Consider the following 27,088-nt stretch of genomic DNA (forward strand, 5'->3'; position numbering starts at 1 on the left):
CGGATCCGAGGAGAGGAGGACAGAGACAAGGCTCCAGTGTTGGTATACGTATACCCTGTTTCTGTACTTTAATTAAATCATCTTAAACTCAATAATTGTTCTTTGATTCGTAACCAATAAGAGAAATACACGACATTTTCCTTGGGGAAAAAACGTTATTCTTGATTTCTATGTGCCTGGTTATGGAACGTCGCGATGGAATAGGATATGCTGGCTCGACTATTTGCATGAGCGCACGAAATCCTCTACCCTCGACAAAACTGAGCGGCAGAATATCTGTTTCGATTAATTTGCAGATGGCCATCGTTACTTTCTCTTCTCGTTGTGCATCACACCTCCCGCGTATTAGATGAGACGTGATGGAGGGCTGAGAAGGTAGCGAAGGAGCAATCAGGGTCGGATGTACTGTTTGCAGGTGGTATTTCATCGGGGTCGTCGTCGTGTTGTATTTATATGTCACTGCGCAGTGTTTGCAATGAGCGGCGTAACTTGTTGCATCATGCCGTACTGCGTTGCGAAATTCAATGCGAAGGCAAATGCAAAGTTCATTTCTCACACATAACGTGGACAAACTAATTTCCACTCAATTTATTAATGATTATCGAGCAAAATATTTTGTGATCGACCAAGATCCTTATCAATAAATTATCGATCGTCGATCATTGATGCCCACCCCTAGTGCATAAATTATGCACACATTCAGCATGAAACACCAGGGTGTGTGTGTTTGTCTGTGCATCATCATCATCATCATCATCCCAAATGTGCACTCATGACATCAGCAAATAGATTTTATTTACAATCTGAACACATGAAAAACACGGCTTACACACTGTTCCACACACTCGTAGACCAAACGTCCTCAGGAATGCTACAGTGCGCACTGGAGCACAGTACCAACTCTACAAACACACACAAGCATTGTCCTACCAACCAAATCACACCAGAAAAGGCACAGAGCTCACTTCGTGATACAAACAGTTTGTGTGGTGCTATCGGGGTGGGTACTCAATCAAAGGAAAACCCAGTGTTATTCTTTTATAAATCTCACAAGACTTAGGAAAAATAAGCCTGGTTTTTCCTTTAGCGACGTTGATGGATTACCCCCCTGGAGGAGATGTGAAGGTCCAGAAGTGATCACCTCACCACACACCAAACAAACACGTCCTGTAGGAGGCTGGTGTGGTAGCAGTCGCCGGTTCAGAAACACAAATAGGCCCACACACACTGGGGTGAGGTTCCTGAAAGCTTCCTGACTAAAGCAGTACTTTATAAGTACTTTAAAGTACTTAATCTCCTTTGACCATCCAGGCCCACCCCCCTTACTAGACCAGCAAAGTTAATTGAGTTCGTTCATGCACAGAAGATTGTCCTGCAAATAAAGAATCCTTTTTTTTTTTTTTTTTTTTTTACAATTGTTACTCTGCCCCTTACTTTGATGCTTGGTTGTCAGGAGGAATAGTACTTAAGCTACGAAGCTTTCAGGAAACCCGCCTGTAACTTAAATAGAGAAGAATCATTTATATCTCTCATTCTCGTCTTGAGGTGGATAGCAGTACATTCGGATCCATTCTATGTTTTGCAAAATTGTCAATAGTAAAAAAAGAAAAAAAGAAAAGCATATCATGATTCAGAGTGAGTTTGAAGTTCTGCATTTCCTGACAAAAGCCAACCGACGTCACCTGAGCACACGCCACAAAAGAGACCGCCGCTAGTTGGTCGCTACACAGCAAAAAACCCCGTTGTAAACAAGCAAAGCAGCGTTTATTCATTTATTAAGTCTCTCCTGATCTTGTGATGTTGACATTGATGACACGTTTGCTTTCGTAGCGAGTTGGCGAAGGAGGCGAAAAAAACGGCGTCCGGAAGTCCTCACAAGAAACGTTGAGGAGGAGGGTGCGCCTCGACAGACCAAAATGGCCGCCAGCTTCTTCTCCTGGAGAAGGGACTCCCGACAGTCCGCCACGGTGCTCTCTCTCCCCACTGTGAGGCTTCAGATGGACGCTAAAAGGACAGGGAGCCTAGGGAGCCACTTCAGAGTAATACTTCTGAGATACTTTTGATGTTGAAACGGGGGGGGGGGTGTTTCAAGGGTGAGGGGTAACCCCTAGAACCTGCTCTAAGGTACGTTTAGAGTTTTTCTTTTTTTTGGGGGGGGGGGGGGTTGGTGTTTTGGGGGGTTCCACCAGTAATGAACAGCGTTAGGGATCGAGGGGAGGGTAAACGGGTCTGAAATCTGTGCCTATGGATGACCTCTAGGTGACCTCTACACGGTGGTGACGGACACACACACACACACCCCCTCCTACAGCTTGGCCAGGAGCTTCTCCAGGCTGGCGATGTCCGCCTCCCCCTCCTCCCCCTTGTTGCCGCGGGCGCTGCACTCCAGGAACTCCACCCTCATGGGCAGCTGGCTGAACTCAAAGTCCTTGCCCTTCTTGCCCAGGTGCACCGTGGCGCCCGTCGACCCGTCCTGGGAGCTCAGGGCCGCCGAGCGCGTCACTCTCAACGTGTTCCTGGTGGAAACACACGGGAGACGACGGTTTAGTGTTCCTCTGGGTTCCTTTGCTTGGGAAAATCACAGCCTCCACAGATGATATACAAAACTAAACTAAAACATTAAGGGCTGGGGGGTCTCGCGAGACTTATCCGAAAAATCCAGGTTTATTTGGGAGAAATCTCACGAGACTTGTGAACAATAAGCCTGGGTTTTCCTTTAGCGTCGTTGATGGAATAACCCCCTGGTTTCACAGACAAGGCTTAAGCCTAACCCTAGACTAAAAAAGCATCATCAATGGAGATTGTACATTGAAAGTGTGATTTACTCCAGGACTAGGCTTAAGGCCTTGTCTGAGAAACCGACTGAACAAATGTCTTTGCTCACAGAAAGATTACTCACATCTCTTTCTCGAGCTGCTGCTGGATCAGTTTGGCCGATTTCGCCATGGAAATATCTAGAGAGAGGAACGAATGTTAGTGAACAACAGTATAGCGAGTGAGTTTCACATTACAACAGGCTACAGAACAGAATAGGACAACGCCTTTGGTGGGGTTGGGTTTGGTGGGGAGGGGGTTTGGGGGCAGCTGGAGTTTGGGGGGGCAGCGGTGTCACCTTGCTTGTTGCAGGCCACCAGCAGAGTCGGGGCGTTCCTGGAGACCACGCTGTCTGTCAACAGGAAGTACAGGAACTCTGCCACGTCACGCACCTCCTTCTGGAAGATGGCGCTGTCCACCACAAACACTATCGCCCTGCAGAGGGAGAGAGAGGGAGAGCGAGCGAGAGGGAGGGGGAGGGAGAGAGAGAGAGAGAGAGAGAGAAAGACAATGTGAGAGGGGAGAAAGAGAGAGAGAGAGAGAAAGACAATGTGAGAGGGGAGACCAAAACACAGCAAGAGACTGGAGGTCTCCAAATTCCGGGAGACCCAATCCAGGTGTTAGCCAATCCAGGTGTTAGCCAATCCAGAAGCTAGCTAGTGTGACATTCTCTCCCCCCGATTGGCAAGTCGCTTAAATCTCAGTGAAAAGTGGCATAAAGTAAGAGCTGGTTCCAGTTCTGATCACCTCAAATTGCCCCATATCACCGGATGTCACTGACGGAGAATACATTTCATACTATTCCTTCCTTACTGATCACATGGCACTATCACTATCGCTTCAAGACCATTAAGTGGACTGTACGGGTGATGTATACGACACCGACACACACCGAAAATGACTTCTCTGCTACGTCGCTCGTGACTCATTCTGCTGTGAAAGTACAGTAACATTAGCCACCTACTACCTACACCTTTACTACCAAACACCCTTTTGAACCTTTTCTTACCTGGCGGCGGACTTGAACTTCTCCACGTACAGAGAGCGCAGACTGTCGTGCCCAGGGAGGTCGATCAGGGTCCAGATGCTGCCCTGTGCGCAGAGACACGGGGGAGAACACACGTCAGGTGTCAATCACACCATTCAACTATACTGTGTCTCCTAAGACTTCTACTGACCCCCTTGTACTGTTCCTCCAGTGTCTACATAAAAAATAAAAAAAATGTATTCTTCTTTCACGACGACTGTCAATGGACTGAGCCTGAGCTAGATTACTCTTCCTGCTACGACTGGTGGATTGATGATTCACTTGCTTAGTCTAATGTATTGATTGTAAGTCGCTTTGGAATAAAGCCCTGCATGCGATTTTGTCGCACCGTGAATTCCATTCCATTGTTTTGAATGAGACAATGCACACGGCGTGCGATGCGATATTGTCTCACGACAACATTCGATTCTCAATTCACACCAGTGCACTTCGGTGGTGTGAATTGAGAATCGAATGTTGTCGTGCGACAACGCACGACGTGTGCATTGGCCTTAAGGCGTCTGCTAAATGCCAAAAATGAAGAAAATAAAAATGTTCAACTAACTGTGAGACACCCGAAAATCGTTGAAACACGGGGGGGTATTTGGTCACTGGACTGGAAACAAAAAACCTCAGGTCCTGCTTATTCAGCACTCTCCAACAACAACAACAACAACAACAACAACAACAGCAGCAGCAGCAGCAGCAGCACCCTGCTTTGTGGTGTCCTCACCTTGTCGTTTTTGGCTTTGTAGGGGGCACTGCTGTCAGTGATGGACGTCTGCGTCCTCTTAAACATCCCGGTTAACAGCTGGAGGGAAAGAACAACACCTAGTAGCATCACTTTCATCCCAGACCAGTGGAAACATACCTCAAGACCTATCGCTGTTGTTCTGCAGTGTTTCCCCTACCATTGCCTTGGGGGGGCGGGCCGCCCTCCCAACGGAACCCCCCGCCCCCCCAAGAAAGAGGAATTATTACTGACGGAGACACCAAACATCTGACAAGCAGGCTAAAGTATGCACATTTTTTAAACGCACCCAACCCGAATCTGGCGAGTGGCAAGCCCATAGGCTCGTTGGTAACGTTAGTCCGCCGTAGTCTCGCATAGCCAGACCTATCTCCACACTTCGCGCTGTGCCAGCGCTGGAGAATAATACAAGATTTTGCGCAAGTGTGCGCGCGAGACGCGAGAGTTTTTGCCGGCTGTGATGTCTACAGATTGAAAGTAAGCAAGTTGAAACGTTAGCAAATATAATTGCTGAGTGTTCTGACAGAGAAAGTTGGTTAAAATTGGTTGTTATTATCGTGACTAGAAAGTGTCTGACTATAGTTCCATAGTGTAAATAGTGTCAAAGAACTAGCAAGCTAGCTAGCTCAGAGGTGATGAGATGAGCTAGTCTCCTTGCACACTTGCCAGCTAATGAGCTAACTGGAGGCACTTTATTATTTTACTTAAAGTAGATATACTATCTTTCTTATTCTGCTAGAGTTGGGCTTCATGGTAATACCATAATGGCATATTTACAGTACATGGACAGTTGATTGAAGCATTGGAAATGTCAGTTTTTTATAGTTGGACATACGAATTTCTTTCAGGTGAGAGAGTAAAGTCAAAATGACATTATCTGACTGGATTGCCCACAGCAATCCAATATTCAATTATAATTATGTTATAAATTGATATGGATATTAGATTATAAATACTCTGGCTGTTTTGTTTACCTTTTGGTTGACAGCAAAAGGGAGAGAGGAGGATAGGGAGGGAGAGAAGGAGAGAGAGCAGGATGGTGTCGGCTCGGCACACCAGAGAGAGAGAGCAAGAACCAGGTGAGAAAGTGGACAGGTAGTCAAGACCACATAAGTAAGTAGCCTTGAGAACCGATGGTTCTGGAGCCTAATGGCCCATCTCCTGTTTCCGTAGCGTGAGGCGGCTTAATGTACAAGTACAAGTACAAGTACAAGTACAAGTACAAGTACACCCCTGTAAGTAAGTAGCCTTGAGAACCGATGGTTCTGGAGCCTAATGGCCCATCTCCTGTTTCCGTAGCGTGAGGCGGCTTAATGTACAAGTACACCCCTGGACATGATGCTGGTATGAGGCAGGGTCTTACCCCCTGGGGGGGGGGGGGTCCATGCCACGGTCCATGCCACCCCCCCAAGGCAGCAAACCTAGGGGAAACACTGTTCTGTATATGTCATATTGTACATATCATATCAGTGTTTCCTCTATATGCATTGATTCGTGGCGGGCTGCCACAAATGAATTTTCTCCGCCACTAATTGATTCATTGATTCTCGCGCAACAAGAAAGGCAGCGAGGTATTATGAAAAAAACAAAACAGATTGAAGCTAGATTTAGGCCGCTTTCAGACCTACATTTCGTTCCGATTTAGGAAGCAGTAAGTTCCAATGTTACAGACTTAGGTAATCGCCCCCACACGCGCAAAGCGACGCGCTTGCAAAACAGTTTTGTGATTGGTCCAAATTTCGCGGGGCATTTGGATTTCAGGAAATCCATCTCCTCTCTCTCTCTCTTCGCCTGTCCCTTTAATCCTGTATCCTAATCGAAAATGCAACATCATCAGCGACGACTGTGGGTTATTGCATTTACTGCTGTTCTCTGGTTCATGTTCTTATACCAGTGCTCAGTATACGAGTATTTTAAATGAATATTCGTAATGTAGTCCGGTTCCATGTGTACTCTTGTGTACTTCATATTCGATGAGCTGATGATCTTTCTGTGTGTGCTGGGCGTATCTGTCAGTCACATGTATATTATACGGTAACCTATGTACTGTATGCACGTTCCACATGTTCTGCCGCTGCTGTAGGATATCTTGGTATTTGATCACCTTCTATATAAGGTTTTTTCTTTTTAATGTGGCCACCCTCTAGTTTTTGGCGCTATGCGTGCGAAAAAGAAACACCCCGCCACTAATATGAACAATCCTGGAGGAAATACTGCATATCATAACTAGACATATCATATTGATATTCACCCCATGTATATTCACTTTATATTCATTTATTTATACTCACTGTAATACCATATACTGTAATACCATGGCGTTGTCTACATTATCATGTCTTTTGCACTATCATGCCACTATTGGCACCATCTGGTTAGATGCCAAACTACATTTCATTGTGTCAGTAGTAGGGATGCACGATATTATCGGCCCGATATTGGGAAATTAATGTTATTAAATATTTAGCGGTTTTAGTCAATTTTAGCCGATAATATGAAGCCGGAAATATTTCCGGTTCCGGTTGTCACGCTCATGATGCTGCGCCTGCGTACAGCCATGCAGTCAATTAACGGTAAGCTAAGGTAAATAGATAGCCAATGTTAGCGAGTAGGGATGCACGATATTATCGGCACCGATATTTATCGGCCCGATATTGAGGAATTAATGTTTATCGGTATCGGTATTTATTATAAAATTAGCCGATATTTAAACCGATAATATGAAGCCGGAAATATTTCTGCTTCCGGTTTCCGCACTCTGCTTCCGGGTTCCGCGCTCAGGCACGCAGTTTGTATAGACGAGACGCGAGCGAAACATGCCTTCCCCTGTGTGGACATTCTTCACAATTTCTAAGGCAGATGTTGCGTTTGCAATTTGCAATACATGTTCAACAAAAGTTCGGAGAGGAGGGCAAAGGGCAAAGAGTTACAACACAACGAATCTAATAAGTCACCTGAAGAATCACCATTGCAAGCACGCTGTATGGAAGGAATATCAAGCACTCGTAGCAGAACACGTTAGCCCAGCCACGGAAAAAAAATCCGCGGTGCCTATTGAAAACGCATTTGAAAACAGCAGGAAGTTCACTCGAGACAGCTCAAAGGCTCAAGCCATCAATGAAAAAATAATGGAGTTGATACAGTCGCCACACACATCCATAGTCTGATCGATACTAGCGTAAGCCAGATAAGTTTTACCACGGACATATGGACTTCTGACGTTAGTCCAGTCAGTATGCTTAGTTTAACGGCCCAGTGGCTGGATGAGGACTTCAATATGAAGAAGACACTGCTTCATGCGCAGGAGTTCTCCGGTTCGCATACTGCGACAGCCATCCGCGGCGCTTTTGAAACCATGTTTGGACAGTGGAATATACCTAAGGAGCGGGTGCACGTTGTGCTGAGGGACAATGCGCGCAATATGGTCAGGGCTTGTGATGAATGTGAAGTTGCAAGCTTGGGCTGTATGGCCCACAGTTTACAACTTGCCGTTAATGAGGCTGTACTGAGCCAGAGAAGTATATCCGACTGTGTTGCGATCGGGAGGAAGATGGTAGGACACTTTATTTTTGACACTTTTTTTATCTAATTACTCTTAGGTGAGCCTTTTTTGTTTTCATAAAAGGAGGCCAGATCTTGGCTAAAAAAAGCATTGTGCACTGTGTCTATAACAGATTCTGTTTGTTAGAGGAAATAATAAATGAACATTTGAAGAGTCAGAAGTGTTCTCTTTGTTGTGTTAACAATAGTGATGTAAGTTAGATTTGGTGAGATCACTATGGAATATTAAATCATCAATCTTTGCTCACTACATAGCCTTTCTTACCTTCAGGTGTGCATGAACTACAGGTTATCAACTGTGAAATGATATCTGAATGGTCTTTATTGTCATTGATATAGTACAGGTACCAAACAACGACATTTGGGAGGGGGAGCTCCCCTGGTGCTAGGAAAGAAAAAATAAAATAATAATAATAATATCGGTATCGGTATCGGTATCGGCCACGAGAAGCGGGTAAATATCGGTATCGGTATCGGTTGGGAAAAATGCATATCGTGCATCCCTATTAGCGAGTGCTAATGTTCACCATCTCTGTAGTCTGCTCTAAAATACGCAATCAAACAGTGCAGGCAACCCATGCTGTTCTGTGAATGAGACGAGCTATTGACTGATGGCTTTCTACTGCCAAATCATATTATTACAGCAAACATGTCGGTAGTTTGGCATCTGTTCTCTGAACAACAAGGAGAGGCTCATTCCGACATTGACTTCTGTTTTCGTTTTCGCGATTTCAAAATAAAAGCGTGAGTTAAGCGTTGTTGAAAATGAATGACACGTCGCTAGTCAACTAACACTGAGCCCGCTAACAATGTAAAGTAGTGTTGTAGTTAACTAGGTAACAAGGTAAAGTAGTGTTCTTCTAGTTAACTAGGTAGTGGGGATTACTCACCCAATCCATGCATTGCAATAGTTTGGCTTGACTAGCGAGTGTGATGTGATTTTCAACAATGTTGAAATGTATTTCCTTTTTTTAAAATAAATGAACATTTGAAGAGTCAGAAGTGTTCTCTTTGTTGTGTTAACAATAGTGATATAAGTTAGATTTGGTGAGATCACTATGGAATATTAAATCATCAATCTTTGCTCACTACATAGCCTTTCTTACCTTCAGGTGTGCATGAACTGCATGTTATCAACTGCAAAATTATATCTGTTCTCATATCGGTTCTCATATCGGTTATCGGCCACGAGAAGCGGGTAAACATCGGTTATCGGTATCGGTTGGAAAAAATGCATATCGTGCATCCCTAGTCAGTAGGGGTGTAACGGATCACCTAACTCACGGATCGGATCGGGTCACGGTTTTTGAGTCACGGATCGGGTCACGGTTTTTGAGTCACGGATCGGATCATTTTTCGGATCAACACAAAACTTTTTTTTATTTTATAAAAACAGCTTTTTCCTTGAATTCTGTAAAAACACCACTTTTATTATGTGAAAAAACTCAACAACATTCAAGATGTCAAAACTGGTAATATATATATAAAACATATTCTACACTCAAACATTACATATTATACTGAAATACACATTGAACTTAAATTATAAGTAGTGCAATATGAAAGAGGGAGGCGCCTGGTTGCAGCAGTGAATCACTGGGCTCTTTAAAGCAGACGAATAAACATGTTTTATGCCACTTTTAACTAAATAATAAAGTGAACCCATATTTTGAACATGGTATTGTAGCAACCCTGTTTATTAATGCTTGAGTTCATGTTCGCACTGTTACTGTGTTGTGTGCCAATGCACCCCTGTGATTGGTGGAGGTCACGGGGGGGGGGGGGGGGGGGGGGGGGGCGGGTGCTGTGTGTGTGGTTGAGACGGTTGGGAGAGAGAGCTCCGGTGAACTAAGAAAGTTGTGTATGAGATCGTTTACAATTAAACGCACAGATTACATGAGAGAAGCTATCTGTCATTATTTCAACCACTGTCCAAGTCGGGACGTTACAGTATGAAAAAAATGCCTTCATTATCAGAAGTTGTCGAGCTACCTAGTTGTCGACCAAGTAATTTGATTGGACAAGAAGCGTTCCTTGAATGCTGATCAGATTCCAGAGCGAATTTACGAACGCAGCCTTGTTGTTGTGGATTCCCAGCTTCACGTGTAGTGAGTAAACAACAGATTCTTTTTTCCCGCATTATCAACCTATCATTGCGCTTTAGAGTAAAACAAAGCATGCAACTGTCGCGTCTATCTTTTCATGGCAACTCTACATTGTGATTTACAAGAGATATTAAGTAATATATTAAGTAATATTATTACTTGTTAAAATGTTGCAATTGATCCGCGGTACACATGCGTGCCGAACCGTGGGGGGCGATCCGTACGGATCCCGTTACACCCCTACTAGTCAGTAGTAGTACTTGTACTCTGTGCGATGACAATAAAGTTGAATCTAATCTGATCTGATCTGGTCTAATGTCACGGTGGCTTGAGGACGTGTAGATGAAGGTGACTCACCCTGCTGAAGAGAAGGGTCTTTCCAGAGTCGCACAGTCCGACCAACAGCACAGCACTCTGGACGGTTTTGCTGCTCAAGAAGTACCTCAAAAACACTGCAAAACGTAAACACACACATTCTCATTACAGCTCACCTAGCTTTTTGCTCTACTTGTAGTGTTTCTACCTTCTGAAATGATGGCTAGGACTGGTGATATCAAGCGAAAGGTTCTTTATATACAAATCTGCGGAGTACATACACTTGTGATCACTTTCAATTCTACCAAACGAGCTATTAGACATTACTTTCAATTCTGGATGTACAATTGGCATTTCTAAAAAATAAAATAAAATAAAAATGTCAACTTATATGACGTCTTGCTGCAAGGCATTCTGGAACCTGCAGTTCTACCCATTCTTAGCTAATACAACAGAAATACTTATTTTTAACTATCTTAACGATAAATAATAACTCTTTTAACTGTCAATCAATTATGTAACATATTAATCAATCTCTTTTAACTGTCAATCAATTATGTAACATATTGATCAATCTCTTTTAACTGTCAATCAATTATGTAACATATTAATCAATCAGGTAACCTATAAAGTTACAACACTACTTACTTATCTAGCTAAAAACGAAACCATCATAAACTAAGCAGCCTGACACATAACCAAGGGTGCGTTCGTAGATTCGCTCTAAGAGCGCCGGAGCGCACACTGGGTTCAACGCCATAAAGGGACCAAGTAATTTGATTGGACAAGAGGCATTCCATGAGTGCTGCTCAGATTTCCAGGGCGAATTTACGAACGCAGTCCTAGACAGCGATAGCTGTTTAGAGACGTGGCTAGCTAACGTTAGCTAAACAGCTAGTTATATATATCCCTGTAACTATTATCCTCTGCAGAAATATACATGTCACATATACTTATCTGTACATAAATGTGCCTAGCAATATGGACCCTCCAGCTACCGTAACCAAGCTATCTCGACCCCCTAGCTACCGTAACCAAGCTATCCAGCCAGCCGGTCACTGGACTCTCAAACTCGGACTGACAGTTACTCTGCTCCCGAGGATGTTGTTCGGGCCCTAACATCTTACCGAAAGTGATGATGACTACAGCCAAAGCAACGATAAGTCCGATGATAAAGATTGGGTCTTGGTCTTCCAGTTCCTTTCGTATGGCGTCGATATAAGGTTCAAACGGATTTTCTCCCACTCCAACGTCTGTTTTCTCCTCCATGGTGCTGCCTGCCTCCATCTCTCAGCCGCAGTTGTCGCTGTGGAAGTCAATCAGGATACGTGTACATTACGGTACACATGCGCAGTAGTTGATTGCATAATAATAATAATAATAATAATAATAATAATAATAATAATAATAATAATAACAACAATAATCGTATTATTATTATTATTCACATATCAATAGAATTGTATACCATTAACTTCTATGATTTATCAAGCGTTTATTTATTTGTTTAACTCCCCATTAAGTTATCCGTTAGCTTTTTCTTTTAACTTACATTGATAGACCTTTTTAATGAATAAACGATTATAAAAGTATAGCCTAATAGCCTAATGATGATAAAATAAAATAAAAAGTCGTTCTTTAGGTAAAAAAAAGAATAAGGATTTCTCCCTTCCCTGGTACCTTTGACTGCCACACAGCCATGCTCTGAACCATGATATAGCACCATCTCGTGCGTGTGTGTGTTTTATCTATCCTTTTTTTTTTTTTACCTCACCAAACCAGCGCACGGGGAGATATATACTAGTTCCCAACCCTCACAGGAGGTCAAAAATAATAATTCTATAGTCAGGGGTGTCGGGTGTATTCAACATCATCTCTTGGGTTTAATCCAATTCTCTCAGTCATAATTTTACTGCATGATAAACCAATGAACGCCCTACTTCAGAGTGAATGTTTCAGACATCAGAAGTCTCCTGTCCTGTGGTGAATATTCCGCCCACCCCTGCCTGGCAAAATCGAGTTTTTCAAAAGCCAATCTACAAGTCCGCGACAGCCCACAAGTTGCACTGCAGAGAGACTGCGTGGAGTGTGTTGGACAATGGCATCGGAGTCGCTCCTGTCCGCGCTGAGCCTGATGGTGCTGTGTCTGATCTGTTCTTCCACGGGAACGGGATTTCTGTACCAGTTCCCAGGAGTGACCGTGCAACGCGCCAACACGCAGCAGAGCGCGAGCACCGGACCGCCAGGTACCGGGTCAAACACCCTGCTCAGGTGAGCATCGTTCATTCCGCGTGGAGAGAACCTGTATGCAGGAGTTGTATATCGATAGTCGTTGTCAAGATTACTCTTTAAAAGATACATAAAAAAAGTGACTGGATGATTAAAAACAATTACATGAAAATTGAGAAAGGCTCACTCACACTGCACATTATTTGAAGAGTTTCAGTAACCATGCAGTGGACGTTGTGAATAACGTACTTAATCAGTGATGAAATCAGTAAATAAATGTTTAAAAAGGGTATATAGCCTATAGCCTAATGATTGGCACATCCGTATTCATAACGGGTGGCCGTAACTGTAATGATTGTGGAAGAGACCGTGATGGTCCCTGGTGCTCAGTGTGAGCAGGAACTGGTGCCAGTACACGGTGTCGAAGACAGTGACGTGCCAGGTGCACAACGGGACGGAGACCACCGTACAGCGCGTGTTCCAGGGCTGCCGCTGGCCCGGACCCTGCTCCAAACTCATCAGGTAGGACCCGGAACGGACCCTGACAACAGCGGAGGCTGGTGGAGGCAGAAATCAGAGGACGGCCTATATATTATTCGTCATTTCCAATCTATGCATTACAATGAGCCCGTCCTCCGATTTCTACCTCCACCAGCCTCCCCTGCCTGACAAGCCCTCTGCAAAAAACCTTGACCCTTCACCAAAACAAAGAGCCTTTATCTAGCTTATCATGTACGACTGGACGTGTGTGTGTGTGTGTGTGTGTGTGTGTGTTTGTGTGTGTGTGTGTGTGCCTATGTCTGCATGTCTATGTGTTTCAAGTTTCAAGTTGTATTGTTAAGTCACATTACACAAGCGTAAGAGAGTAAAATCCTTAGGCTTCGGTTCCTGACATTGCAGCACAAGACAATAAGGCAATAGGCGTAAGTCAAGATGAAAAAAGTGACAATAGTACAAGACATAAGTGACAAATAACACAGGATACAATTAGTAGTAAAAATTAGCTGTTGGTTAGCCTCTGAGTTTTGCCCTTGAGGCTCCGGAAGAGGCTTCATCTTTTGGACAGACGGTTCAGACTGTGGTTGGGGGGTCAAACAGACTGTGGTTGGGGGGTCAAACAGACTGTGGTTGGGGGGGCTGGGGTCTTTTTTGTGTGGGATGATGATCTGTGTGTGCGTGCGCGACTGCGTGTCTATGTCTGTGTGTGTGTGTGTCTGTGTGTGTCTGTGTTAACTGACTGTGTCCTGTCAGTTACAAAGCGGTGGTCAGACCCTCCAATAAGGTGTGTGTGTGTGTGTGTGTGTGTGTGTGTGTGTGTGTGTGTGTGTGTGTGTGTGTCAGTTACAGAGCGGTGGTCAGACCCTCCTATAAGGTGGCCTATCGTCAGGTGACTGCTCTGGAGTGGAAGTGCTGTCCAGGGTTCGTAGGTCACGACTGTCGACAAGGTGAGTGTCTTCATGAAGCGTGCGTGAAGCGTGCGTGTCAAATACATTTCTGTATTCTGTATTTCTGTACATTTTACTTTACAAATTTGCCCTTTTGTTAGCTTACAATAACACATACAGAGACTACAGTACAAAACATCACAACACACACGTCACAACCTGGAGAATGTTACACACACCTAAAACTTGACATATACTGCAACAAGTCAGCTCTCAAAAACAAGAAACAAAAGCCAACAGATCTGCCAACAGAGCAGTAAAAATTTCACTTGCCAAGATTTTCTTAAAACTAGTAAAAGTTTGGGCTCGTCCGAGGACGACCTAGTAGTAGGACAAAAATAATGTATATTCATTATTATATTATATATATTCATTATTCTATTATATATATTGCCTTGATTTAAGATATTTCATCTACTTAGATTTACTTTTTGCAGTGTAGATAAGAACATACTGTTCTGTAGACATGCTGTGTACACCCATACCCGCTGGCTTAGATGCACTAATTGTATTAGAGACATACTGTATGTGTTCCATATTACTGGGAGCTAACAGCTACGTAAAAGACCACTGACTACTATTTCTCCTCAGACTGCATGCTTTGTTGTGGCTGTTTTAGGAGTCTGAGGGTGTGTATAGAGAAGTTTATGAGCCTGTTTTAGATGAAGTTCAGGAACATGTTCCACAGTAAAAGGGAGTTGAAAGGGAGGCGGTGGTTCTGTGGTCTTGTACCTGTTTCTTTGGCGTGTAATCAAGATGCTTTTGTGTCTGAGGGAAAAGATGAGATCATCAACTGTTCTCACTGTGTTGTTGCTTGTCGGAGAGTCCATAGAGCTGGCGTGTGTGTGTGTGTGTTCATTTGTGTGTGTGTGTGTGTGTGTATGTGCGTGTGCGTACGTGCGTGTTTATTTGTGTGTGTGTGTGTGTGTGCGCATGTGTGTGTGTGTGTGTGTGTGTGTGTGTGTGTGTGTGCGTGTATGAGTGTGCTTGTGTGTGTGTGTGTGTGTGTGTGTGTGTATGTGTGTGTGCGTATGGGTGTATTCATTTGTGTGTGTGTGTGTGTGTGTGTGTGTTGGTGTCTGTTTGCATGTGTATGTTTACAATGTATATGAAAGCCAAGAGGAAAGCCTTGTAACCTCAGAGTAACCGCCCAGTAAAGACTGCTAACCCTCCGCCCAGTAAAGACCCAGTTTTCACCCAGAGGGGAGCCTCCGGAGGTGGGGAGGCTGGAAATAGAGGGGGAGGATGGAGGTCTGGTGTAGGCCTTGCCCCAGCGCTGGCCTCCAGGGTTTCTCTCCTAAATATACTCTCTCTCTCTCTCTGCGGTTCACACTGCGGTACGGGACGACGCGCTGCTCCTCAGACACAGAGACACAAATCAAATACTGACGCGCACGAACACAAAGTAACACAGCACACACGCAGGAACCACACATGCACACACACACACACACACACACACGAGCGCGCACACACACACACACACACGAACATACACACACACACACACACACACACACACACACACTCTCTCTCCATTCTAAGACCTAAACAGCTAGTCTACGTATCAGAGAGATCTGCAGATGTCAAGGTGTTTGCAGGTCATAATAATCACTCTTACTGTAATAGTTCCCTTCAGCTACAATACACGCACGCTGCAGTTACCTTACCACAGCCAAGTTTTGACAAGTTCATTAATTCTTCCTCCCCCCCCCACCCCAATGGATTTACAATAAATCGAGGTAAGGCTTAGCACATTGTCATATCCGCTGACTAATGACACAGATTATGGGTCATTTGAGACCAGAGTAGTTGCAGAAGTGTAAAGTAGGGGATGGTTAAATGTGTTGCACAAACTGGACTAATGGCTAAAACGCCAGGCTAATAATCACATCCATATGGGCAGGGCAGGCCAAGTTCCTGTTACCATGGAGACGGCCTGACGACCTGACGACCTGATTGAGAGGGGGGTGGGGGTGGGGGTGGGGGGGGGGGGTAGAGAGGGAGAAAGAAAGAAAGTAAGAGAGAGAACAGATGGGGGGGAGGGAGAGAGAGGGAGGGGGAGGGAGAGAGAGAGGAAGAGGGAGGAAGAAAGAAAGAGAGGAAGAGAGGGAAGGAAAGAAAGAGGGTGAGCAAGAGAGAGAGAGAGAGAGACACAGAGAGAGAGAGGGAGGAAGAAAGAGAGAGGAAGAGACCTGACGACCTGAACGGAGAGAGAAGGGGAGGGGGGGAGGGGGAAGGAAGAGAGAGAGAGAGAAAACGAAAGGAAGAGGGGGGAGAGAGAGACACAGAGAGAGAGAGAGAGAGAGAGAGAGAGGGAGGAAGAAAGAGAGAGCCCAGATCAGATATGTCTGTCAGATGTATGTATTGAGAGCTTACGTCTACGTCCCAGAGGGCCCCAGCAGCTGCCCCCGGTCCCCCCCCCCAGCAGCAACAGCGGGTCTGTGGGAAAACGACCCCTCCGAAAGTAATGACCGTGAAGCGCTCCGGCCGAACCCCGGTAACGAACGTGACCATGCTTACCTCAGACTTCATTATTGAACGTGACAGCTTCTCTCGTGCTCTCGACGCCGAGCGTTTTTTTGTTTTAACGGCTTGAAACAACAACAATGTTCCCGCAAGTCAGAAAAGTGGAACTTTGGCATGGGAGCGGCGGTCGGTCATGATCGCCGGCCGTAAGTAATCACAGCGTTGTGTTTGTTTGGTTGTTGGGTTGTTTGGTTGTTGTGATGGCTATCTTGACCGCGGTAAAGAGGAGGGAAATCCGGTGCGCTCCACCCGCGAATGTCATTTTAAAATGACCCTGAACGTGAACCCTTTAAAACCTAGCTAGATCAGGTGATATAGCTACTCTTTCGTTGGTTCTAGCTCTCTCCGATTGTAACCGATTTGAGATGGTAAAGTTCACTCCTCAAGTTCAAGGGCCAATCCCAATTCACCCCTACGGCTTCGTTTTCACCCCTATGGCTTCGTTTTGCGTGTTCACGTCTAGGGGTAGGGGTGTCCCAATTCATATTTCATCAAGCCATGGCTTCATTTCGAGGGCTAACTATGGCTTCATTTCGAGCGATTCCAGGACCAGACTAGGGCCCAATCCCGATTCTCTTTTCTACCACTTCGACTCGTTTTGGAGTCACTCGCTTTGGAGCCAAGGCCTCCGAACAGAGCCACAAGCCGTAGTGGTTCCCCTAAGAAATGGGACAACCCTTCACGATTGCCTACGTCATCCGTAGCAGTGGTGTAGTCTATGTGATACGCAGGACTACGCCGTATACCCACTAGGAAAGGCCAAGGATTTCCGTATATCCACTTAAAAATGCGCGAGGATACGTAACGGCATTTTGTCTTAAAATTTTGTTTTTCAGATTTTATCCCTTTTTCACCCAATTTGGTATCCAATTGAACCCAACCTAGCATCCAATTATCCCCTGCCTATTGCGTAGGATCCGCCGCCCGACCCCGTAGCCGGCAGCCCCAGAGGAGATCGCCAGGCAGACTAGCTGACTGGCTCCTCGAGCCCGACACCGTTATTCCGGCACCCAGGGGGCGGTGTTGCGCGACGGATCCTTGTCCGGAAATAGTCCTATACCGCCCTCGGGAGCGGCCGCTTAATATGCCGCTCCCTGTGTGCCCTGGCCATATCCGGGTCTGGCGAGACCGGGATTCGATCCCAGTCCCCGGTGGGCAGCTTGCATTAGTGGCTAGTGCTTAGACCGCTATGCCACCGCGGGGCGGACGTAACGGCATTTTGTGACAGAGCTTTCACACTTTCATTCATAAATTTCACCCCGTCTGTGTTACGAAGCACTTGACTTTTGGACCATTGGGACTGACTATAGCGTCATATACCATCAAAGGGGGGAAATGCGACATGAAATATGTCAAAATGCAGCAATATCATGCACAGATCAGCCTTAGCACATGTAATGTTAGATATATAACATTAGACAGGGAGCGCAGATGTATTTTTATGGCGTTCCGAAATGAACGATATGACGCTGGGAGGGGAAAATCACAATATACCCACTAGAAAAAACTAGACTACACCACTGATCCGTAGTATCGTAGAAAAGCATTGACGCTCGCGATTCATTCACAACTTGAATGAACTTGAACGCTATCAATCGATCAAACAAGTAATCAAATAAAAAAGAACAATGCTTCATTATCAGACCATGACAGAATAAGCTCTAACCTGTATGAAACCTGTGCTCCTATGCTGCCGGTCTGCACTGATATAGGACAACAGTGCAACAACTTCGCGGCTGAACTTTAGTTACATTTACGGCGTCATATGCCATCAAAGGGAAACATGGAAAAATGCATGACTCGGATTAGATTGCCGGTTGTTTTGGTATAATAACAACTCTAGCGTCATATACCACCAAGGGGGGGAAATTCGAGCCTATCATGCTGTCAAACACCACAGGTAATAATTTATTTCTAAATAAACATGATTGTACATCTCTGAAATGTATATCGTGCACCGATGTATTTCTATGGGGAAGGCTGTGCTTGACACTTCCATGGGACTGACGTCGGGGCAGCGGAACACGGTGACTGTCAGCCTGTGACAAACGCGCAGATATGAGTGCTCCGGTGTCCTGCTGGCTCCGGTGTCCTGCCCGCTGTCCCGAGCGCGCTGGACAGGTGTCCTGCCCGCTGTCCCGAGCGCGCTGGACTGTGGAACGTTCTATGTTAAGCACCTCGGCATAACAGCGATTTTTTTGTTATGCTTGTTGTAAAGAAAAGGTCTATAATGCATTGAAATGACATTAGTAGGTGTCATATGTAGGGTTGGGTACCGAAAATCGGTACCGGTATATACCGGTTACTTTACATTCGGTATCTACCATACCGAATTGCAAAGGAGATTTCGGTACCTCATTTCGGTACTTTTCTATCTCGCCCCCTGGTGTCCGGTGTCATGCAACAGTCAACTGGTGTCTCGTGACGTCACATCGCCTGTTAAATTTCCACTCAGTGCGTGTCGTGGTAGTGAGCTGAGCAGTTGTGTTACGAGTTAAGAAGAGTGAGTGAAAGCATATATACTAAATTATTATATTATCTGAATTGTATTATTATTATTATTATTATTATTATTATTATCATCATCATATTATCGAATTTCGCTAGCTAGCCTAGCTACGAGGTCACCGAGAATGCCGAAGCCCCTAATGAAGCGTTCTAAAGTGTGGCTGCATTTCACCCGACTCGACGAAAACAACGCGAAGTGCTCAAAATGCTTAAAATCATTCGCGTGTAAAGCAGGGAACACATCTAACTTGATGAAACACCTGGCAACGCACGGGATACATTTAAGGGTAGGAGGGTGCACCGTGTTTGACAGCTTGCGCAACCCGAATGTAAAGTAAGGTATATACCGGTACAGATTTTCGGTACCCAACCCTACTTGAAAGTGCACCTGAAAAATCAATCGTCATGTCATCATGGACCAGAGAGGGGGAGGGGAGTAGTAGTAGCTGAGCGGCAACAGAGTTTGGATTTTGACGAGGTGGAGGGCTCCAGTTCATCAGAGTTATATTTCCTCTTGGTCTTCTTGGTTCTGGGGGCTATGCAGGCCTCTTCACTAGATCCCTTTTCTAAGAATATTCTGATGTCCTTGAGCGGCTGCCGAACAAGTGTGTACTCGTATTCGACATCAGTACCAACGATAGGCACCCCCAGCTTAATGGAGTCCCCAAGGCTCAGGAGTTTTATTTTCATTTATTTTCATTTGAGTGTATATTTAACTAATATATATTGTGCCTCAGCAATAACAAAGTGAAAAGCTGTTTAATGTTGTCGACCGTGTTATTATTATATATATATGTCATTTAAAAAAATCAAAAGTACCGAATTAAGTACCGTTTCGGTACCGGTACCGTTTTTAAAGTATCGGTTAGGTACCGGTACCGGATAAAACCCAAACGATACCGAACCCTAGTCATATGCCATCAGACATGGAAATATGTCATATGCGCGACTGTCGGCCACAAATCAGCCTGTAACGTTAGACACAGCACCTTGACATAAAGGCGATTTTTTGGTTAAGCTTGTTATAAAGAAAAGGTCTATAACGCATTGAAAGGACATTAAACTAAGATAATACGATGGTTATCATAATTTTTCAAGTCTTTAATTACAAGTAATTACAGAGGAGAGACAGAGGCCTCGCGTTGGTTACTTTCTGCGAAAGGAATCGAATAAGTCGAATGAAGTACAGCAACTGGACGCAAACCATAGCTTGCAGTACATCAGTACCACTGTCGTGGAGGAAGCAAACACAGAGGGGATAACAACAGTGGTAGAACCGACCCAACCCCCTAGACCTGTAGTCGAAAAGAGACTAGCAGGGCATAGACTGCATGTGAAGTGGCCTGGTGCCGGGGATAAGAAGCTGTGGGAAACTATCAATACTGACCTGACCCTGTTTCTTGAGCAACTTAAAGGGACAGTGGAAAAGAAGTTGGAGAGAATGGGGGATATCATCTACCAGTATGGGGCAGAACGCTTTGGAGTGCAAGAAAGGAAAGGCGGGAAAGATGTTCCAACTGCACCCGTTTCCAGGAAGCAACAGGAGATCCAGCGCCTCGTCCTAGAAAGAAGACAACTTAGGAAACGGTGGAAAAAAGCCTCTGGAGTGGAAAGGGAAGGCATAAATGCACTTCAAGTCGACATCAAATCACGGCTGGCATCCCTCCGTAGAGCAGAGAACCTCCGGAAACGTAGAAGGAAGAAAGAACAAGCTAGAACACGGTTCTATAAGGATCCCTTCAAGTTCCTTAAAAGTATCTTCACAAAGGAAAAAAGTGGAGCTCTAAAAACAACAAAGACAGACCTGGAAAATCACCTGAAAGAAACACACTCTGACCCAAGGCGGCATGAACATCTGACCATTCCCTCTGATATCCCACCAATCGACCCCCCTGAACACCACATGCTGATCAGCCCTCCAACCTGGAAAGAGGTGGAAAACACAGTGCGTCGAGCAAGAACGGCATCAGCCCCGGGGCCAAACGGAGTCCCATACAAGGTGTATAAGAACGCATCAGATGTCCTGAGGTTTCTCTGGAGGCTCATGAGAACAGCATGGCAGAAGAAGATAATACCTAAAGCGTGGCGCAGGGCAGGTGGAATCCTCATCCCAAAGGAGAAGGATGCAGTCAACATCAGCCAATTCCGTCCAATCTCCCTGCTAAACGTTGAGGGCAAAATCTTCTTTAGTGTCATTGCACAGAGGATGGCCGAGTATCTGAGAAGAAACAAATACATCGACACATCTCTACAGAAAGCAGGAATATCAGGATTCTCGGGGTGCTCAGAACATTTCAGCATGATCTGGCACCAGATCCAAACGGCAAAGGTGGAGAGACGGGACATTCACGTCGTCTTTCTGGACCTTGCCAATGCCTTTGGCTCTGTGCCCCATGAACTCCTGTGGTCTGCCTTCGACTTCTTCCACATACCGGACACCATCACAGCCCTGGTTAAATCCTACTTCCAAGACATGCAGTTCTGCTTTACCACCTCTGACTTTACCACCTCTTGGCAGTGCCTGGAAGTAGGCATCATGGCGGGATGCACTATTTCACCCCTGGCATTTGTGATGGCAATGGAAGTCATCATCCGAGCCTCAAAATGGGTTGTAGGCGGACAGCAAGTTGACTCTGGTCAGCGTCTCCCTCCACTCAGAGCTTACATGGACGACATTACAACGTTGACCACCACCATCCCATGCACCAGGAGGCTGCTCAGAAAACTGGAAGAGAACATCAGTTGGGCCCGTATGAAGATCAAACCATCCAAGTCACGAAGCATCTCAATTGTGAAGGGAGTGCTCTCTGACCTGAAATTCTTCATCGGCGATGATCCAATCCCAACAGTGTCTGAGCAACCTGTAAAAAGCCTTGGCAGGTGGTATGATGCAAGCCTGAAGGACAAAGACCAGGTGCTACAACTGCGCAAAGATATCAGCAGTGGCCTGCAGTCCATCGACAAAACACAGCTACCTGGAAAGTTAAAGGCTTGGTGCCTGCAGTTTGGACTCCTACCACGGATGCTGTGGCCCCTCGCAGTGTATGAGGTCCCAATCTCAACCGTAGAGAAGTTGGAAAGAGGAGTCACAGGCTACATCAAGAAATGGCTCGGAATTCCACGATGCCTTACCACCATAGGTCTCTACGGAGATAGCATCCTCAAGCTGCCCCTCACCAGTCTCACAGAGGAGTTCAAGTGTGCAAAAACAAGACTCCAGATGACACTGAATGAATCCAGAGATTTAGTGGTGAGCAACAACGCACCAACCTTGGCAACCGGGCGCAAATGGACACCAGCCAAAGCGGTGGAGGAAGCAACAGCAGCCCTCAAACATGCTGACATTGTGGGGTATGTTCAGCAGGGAAGAGGAGGCTTCGGGCTAACAGCTGCTCGCCCTGCTTGGAGTAAGGCCACAGCACCAGAACGGAGGAAGATGGTGGTGGAGGAAGTACGCCATCAGGAGGAGGCTGGAAGATGGGCCAAGGCAGTCTCTCTTGCCAAGCAGGGACAGTGGACGCGATGGGACAGTGTGGAGAGGAGGAAGATTAGCTGGAAGGACATGTGGGCCATGGAAGCGAGGCAGTTGAGCTTTATTATCAGAGCTACATACGACGTCCTTCCAACACCAGTTAACCTTGGCCAGTGGTATGGTGAAGACCCGGGGTGTGCCCTTTGTTCCACGCCAGCCACCCTCAGGCACATTCTTTCAGGATGCAAAACTAGTCTAGCCCAAGGACGCTACACGTGGCGTCACAACCAAGTCCAGAAGATCTTTGCATCCACCCTGGAGGACAAACGAGCTGCCACCAACTCTCTACCGCCATCAGCATCCAACCACCAACAGGCAATTACCTTTGTCCGTGAGGGGGCAAAGGTTACCAGGAGCAGCTCGACACCATCTGAGCGAGGCCAGCTACGGTTGACCCGCGACTGGAAGATGCTGACTGATATTGGACGACAGCTTGTGTTTCCTAAAGAGATCGCCATAACCACCCTGAGACCTGACTTGGTTCTCTGGTCCCCTTCTTTAAAAAAGGTGTACATCATTGAACTACACTACTGATGATGCGTCCAAAATTAAACCTAACCCCCCCCCCCGCATGAACCACTCACCACCAAGACGACACACACGCACACACACACACACTCTCACGTACGTGCCTGCACAAAGGAATTTACATCTTATCCTGTGTTTCATAAATCTCAGAAAAAGTAAATGACATTTCAGGCTAGCTTCCGTGTTTACGAGAGCGAAAATAACATTTCTGTAGATGATTTGCAATGCATGCCGGAAGGGAGTCTCATGGCTCCGAATGGAACGTGGGTCTAGATTTTCTCCAAATGGAGCCATGGATAACCCTAACCCTCGCACTACCCCTAAATGTAAAATGAATTGGGACGCCACTACCCCTACACGTGAACGCGCAAAATGGAGCCGAAGGGGTGAAAACGGAGCCGGAGGGGTGAATTGGGATTCACCCTAGCTTTGAAGCCATAGGGGTTCCAGGATGCATTGCGAATCATCTACAGAAATGTTATGTCGCTCTATTCAATGCGGAAATGTCATTTTACTTTCTCTGTAATTACTTATTAATAAAGATTTGAATTATTATCTTAGTTTAATGTCATTACAATGCATTATAGACCTTTTCTTTATAACAAGCATAACAAAAAAAATCGCTTTTATGTCGAGGTGCTGTGTCTAACGTTACAGGCTGATTTGTGGACAGTCGCGCATATGACATATTTCCATGTCTGATGTCTAATGTCTTATGTTTAATGTCTGATGTACTAATGTCATTTCAATGCATTATAGACCTTTTCTTTACAACAAGCATAACAAAAAAAAATCGCTGTTATGCCGAGGTGCCTACGCTTGTGCCTATGCTTAACATAGAAAGTTCCACAGTCCAGCGCGCTCGGGTTTAGCAGTAGAGGACTGGTAGCCTACCTGATCACTTCCATTACCAAAGCAGGACACCGGAGCACTCATATCTGCGCGTTTGTCACAGGGTGACAGTCCCTGTTCCTCTGCCCGGCGTCAGTCCAATGGAATCGTCAAGCACAGCCTTCCCCATAGAAATACATCGGTGCGCGATTACAGAGATGTACAATCATGTTTATTTAGAAATAAATTGTGGTGTTTGACAGCGGATGATGGTAGACATATTTAATGTAAAGTTATCTATCTAAAGTTATCTATCCACAGGCTGATATGTGCATGATAGGCGCGAATCCCCCCCCCCCTTGGTGGTATATAGCGCTATCTGTATTGCGGCACTTATTATACCAAAACAACTCGCAATCTAATCCGAGCAGTTGTTATTATGTAATATTATCGATGGATGTGCCATTTTTGATGGAGGGCAGTGAGCGGGAGACTCATCAAGGACATGTAGTTAATTAATGCAGTGGACAGCGGCTGTTTCTCCAGCGTTCCTGTCACTTCGGATTTCGGAACGTCATAAAATTTAATCTGTAAGTCATACATTTTTCCATGTTTCCCATTGATGGTATATGACGCCGTAAATGTAACTAAAGTTCAGCCGCGAAGTTGTTGCACTGTTGTCCTAAATCAGACTGGCAGGGTAGGAGCACAGGTTTTATACAGGTTAGAGCGCCGTTATTCTGTCATGGTCTGATAATGAAGCATTGTTCTTTTTAATTTGATGACTTGTTTGATCGATTGATAGCGTAAAAGTGAAGTTGTGAATGAGTCGCGAGCGTCAATGTTTTTCTACGATACTACTGATGACGTAAGTCTTGAAGGGTTGTCCCATTTCATAGGGGTAGATTTCAACCCCGACGGCTTGTGGCTCTGTTCGAAGGCCTTGGCTCGAAATCGAGTCACACTCGAAAACGAGCCATAGGGGTAGAAAAGGGAATCGGGATTGGGCCCAAATCTCCCACCCCCCCACCCCTTCTCGGCTCCAAGTCTTTCTCCTCACTTTGTTTTGAAAGTCTGGGGAAGATGCTAGCCGTGTTAGCTACGTCAGTTGGCTAACGCGGACTACTCTGCACCTTTCAAGGTCTGAAGTGTTACGAGGGGGTGGGGGTGGGTGGAGGGGGGTGGGGGGGTAGGGGGGGAATGGAGGGGGGGGAAACATCAGTTCTGCTCAGACGGAGCCAACCAACCAAGCTCCATTGGAAAAACACTCTTTCCAATCACTCATTCACCAGACACCTGACTCCCAAAGCGCGCCGACTTGAAACATGGATGTTTTGGCATCGCCACTGACAACGTTGTTCTGGGTTGTTCCATGATCGGTCGTTACGGGGTGGAACGCCAGGGGTTTGATCAGAGCACAGAGGACACGGCTTACTACTGTTACTCTGAGGGGGGGGGGGGGGGGGGTGTTCTGTCCCAATATAAAGGACATCCGTGTCCTCTTTCCTCTCCTCTTCTTTTGCCCAAAACGGAAAAGTAGCCCAGAGTGCAGAGTAGACCCCTTAAAAGAGTCACCAAAGAGACAACAGTTCTTGATAATACAGTACCAGTAAAAAGTTTGGACACACCGTCTCATTCAATGTTTTTATTATTTTTTTTTATTACAATGTAGAAAATAATATAGAAAGAAAGAAAGAAAAAAAACATTGAATGAGAAGGTGTGTCCAAACTTCTGACTGGTACTGTACTCTACACAACCCCTCGGAGGTGACCCCAGGGTGACCCTCTCCAGCTCCTAAACGTCCGTGGACGTGAGGGGGTGACCATCCCGAGTCTCCCCCGGTGGGGTTCCCCGCTGGTCCAGCGCCGTAGGAAGACCACAGATGACACTCCCTGAAATGCGTCTGAGCGTGTGGTCACAGAGGAGAGTTTGGTTACTGAGGCGCGAGGTGACGAGGTGACAGTGTTGCAATGTGTCGTGTTTTTTTATTTAGTATCTAGTCTACACATTTGGAGGTTTTGGGTGTATTTTTATACAAGGGGGCTCTTGTTTCTGACTTGGTCAAGACACGCAAACGCAAATTATCGCTGCTGTGTTTGCTGCCATTGCAAGATGTGTGTGTGTGTGTGTGTGTGTGTGTGTGTGTCTGTGTGTGTGTGTATGTGTATGCATGTGTGTGTGTGTATGTATGTGTGTGTGTGCGTGTGTGTGTGTGTGTATGTGTATGCATGTGTGTGTGTGTATGTGTATGCATATGTGTGTGTGTGTGTGTGTGTGTGTGTGTGTGTGCGTGTGTGTGTATGTGTGTCTGTGTGTTTGTATCATGACACATGAACACATTTTGGGAGAAATGTGGAAGTGGTTTCGCGAGCGTCGCCCCCCTGCCTCTCCTCTGCCACCGCGACGCCCTGATGACTATCTCCACTCCACAGCAGGGGGTTGTGGGTAACAGTCCACAGCAGGGGGTTGTGGGTAATGGCTGTGTATGGAGTGGTCTACAAATGCATTGCCACATTGAAAGAATTGTAGGGGCGTCTAGGTGGTGTCGAACACTAAGGCCCCATGCCACATAATCACAGGGTCCCTGGTTCGATTCCGGCCATCGACATATCCTGCATGTCACCCCTCCTCTCTCTCTCTCTCACCCATCATTCCTGTCAAGCTCTAATGTCTCCAATAAAGCAAAAATGCCCTTAAAAACATAAATAATAATTGTGTACATCGTTTTCACATGATTGAAATATGTTTAATGAACACAAATGATCTTCTGTGATTTAATTACATCTTTATGTTCAACCAGTTTGGTAGGTAAACCCAAAGGCCTTTTCTTTCAGTGCAACACCTCCCTCAGTCTAGCCTGAACTCACCTTACAACTCCCCCTAATACTTTCAAATGAGCAAATCAGCACGTA

General features: G+C 45.6%; 2 protein-coding genes across 2 annotated transcripts in view; one reads left to right on the forward strand and one right to left on the reverse strand.

The window, feature by feature from the left end:
• Positions 1 to 765: 765 nt before the first annotated feature.
• On the reverse strand, positions 766 to 11,876 carry srprb (SRP receptor subunit beta). Its single transcript, XM_080532512.1, has 7 exons — positions 11,701 to 11,876; positions 10,616 to 10,710; positions 4,575 to 4,652; positions 3,824 to 3,906; positions 3,113 to 3,249; positions 2,900 to 2,954; positions 766 to 2,516 (listed from the first exon to the last, which is right to left on the reverse strand). Exons 1-7 carry the CDS (start codon positions 11,858 to 11,860, stop codon positions 2,306 to 2,308), a joined length of 819 nt encoding a protein of 272 aa, XP_080388638.1. The 5' UTR covers positions 11,861 to 11,876; the 3' UTR covers positions 766 to 2,305.
• Positions 11,877 to 12,671: 795 nt separating this feature from the next.
• The window catches only part of col26a1 (collagen, type XXVI, alpha 1), a gene marked incomplete at both ends in the record, with an annotated part of 32,458 nt that continues 18,041 nt past the window's right edge, over positions 12,672 to 27,088 (forward strand). Inside the window, 3 exons of the mRNA XM_080531608.1 lie at positions 12,672 to 12,844; positions 13,193 to 13,324; positions 14,144 to 14,247. Coding sequence (XP_080387734.1) covers positions 12,672 to 12,844; positions 13,193 to 13,324; positions 14,144 to 14,247 — 409 coding nt within the window. The remainder of the gene's footprint in view (positions 12,845 to 13,192; positions 13,325 to 14,143; positions 14,248 to 27,088) is intronic.

Source organism: Nansenia antarctica (genome assembly GCF_963989245.1).
Source record: "Nansenia antarctica genome assembly, chromosome: 5".
Classification (NCBI taxonomy): domain Eukaryota; kingdom Metazoa; phylum Chordata; class Actinopteri; order Argentiniformes; family Microstomatidae; genus Nansenia; species Nansenia antarctica.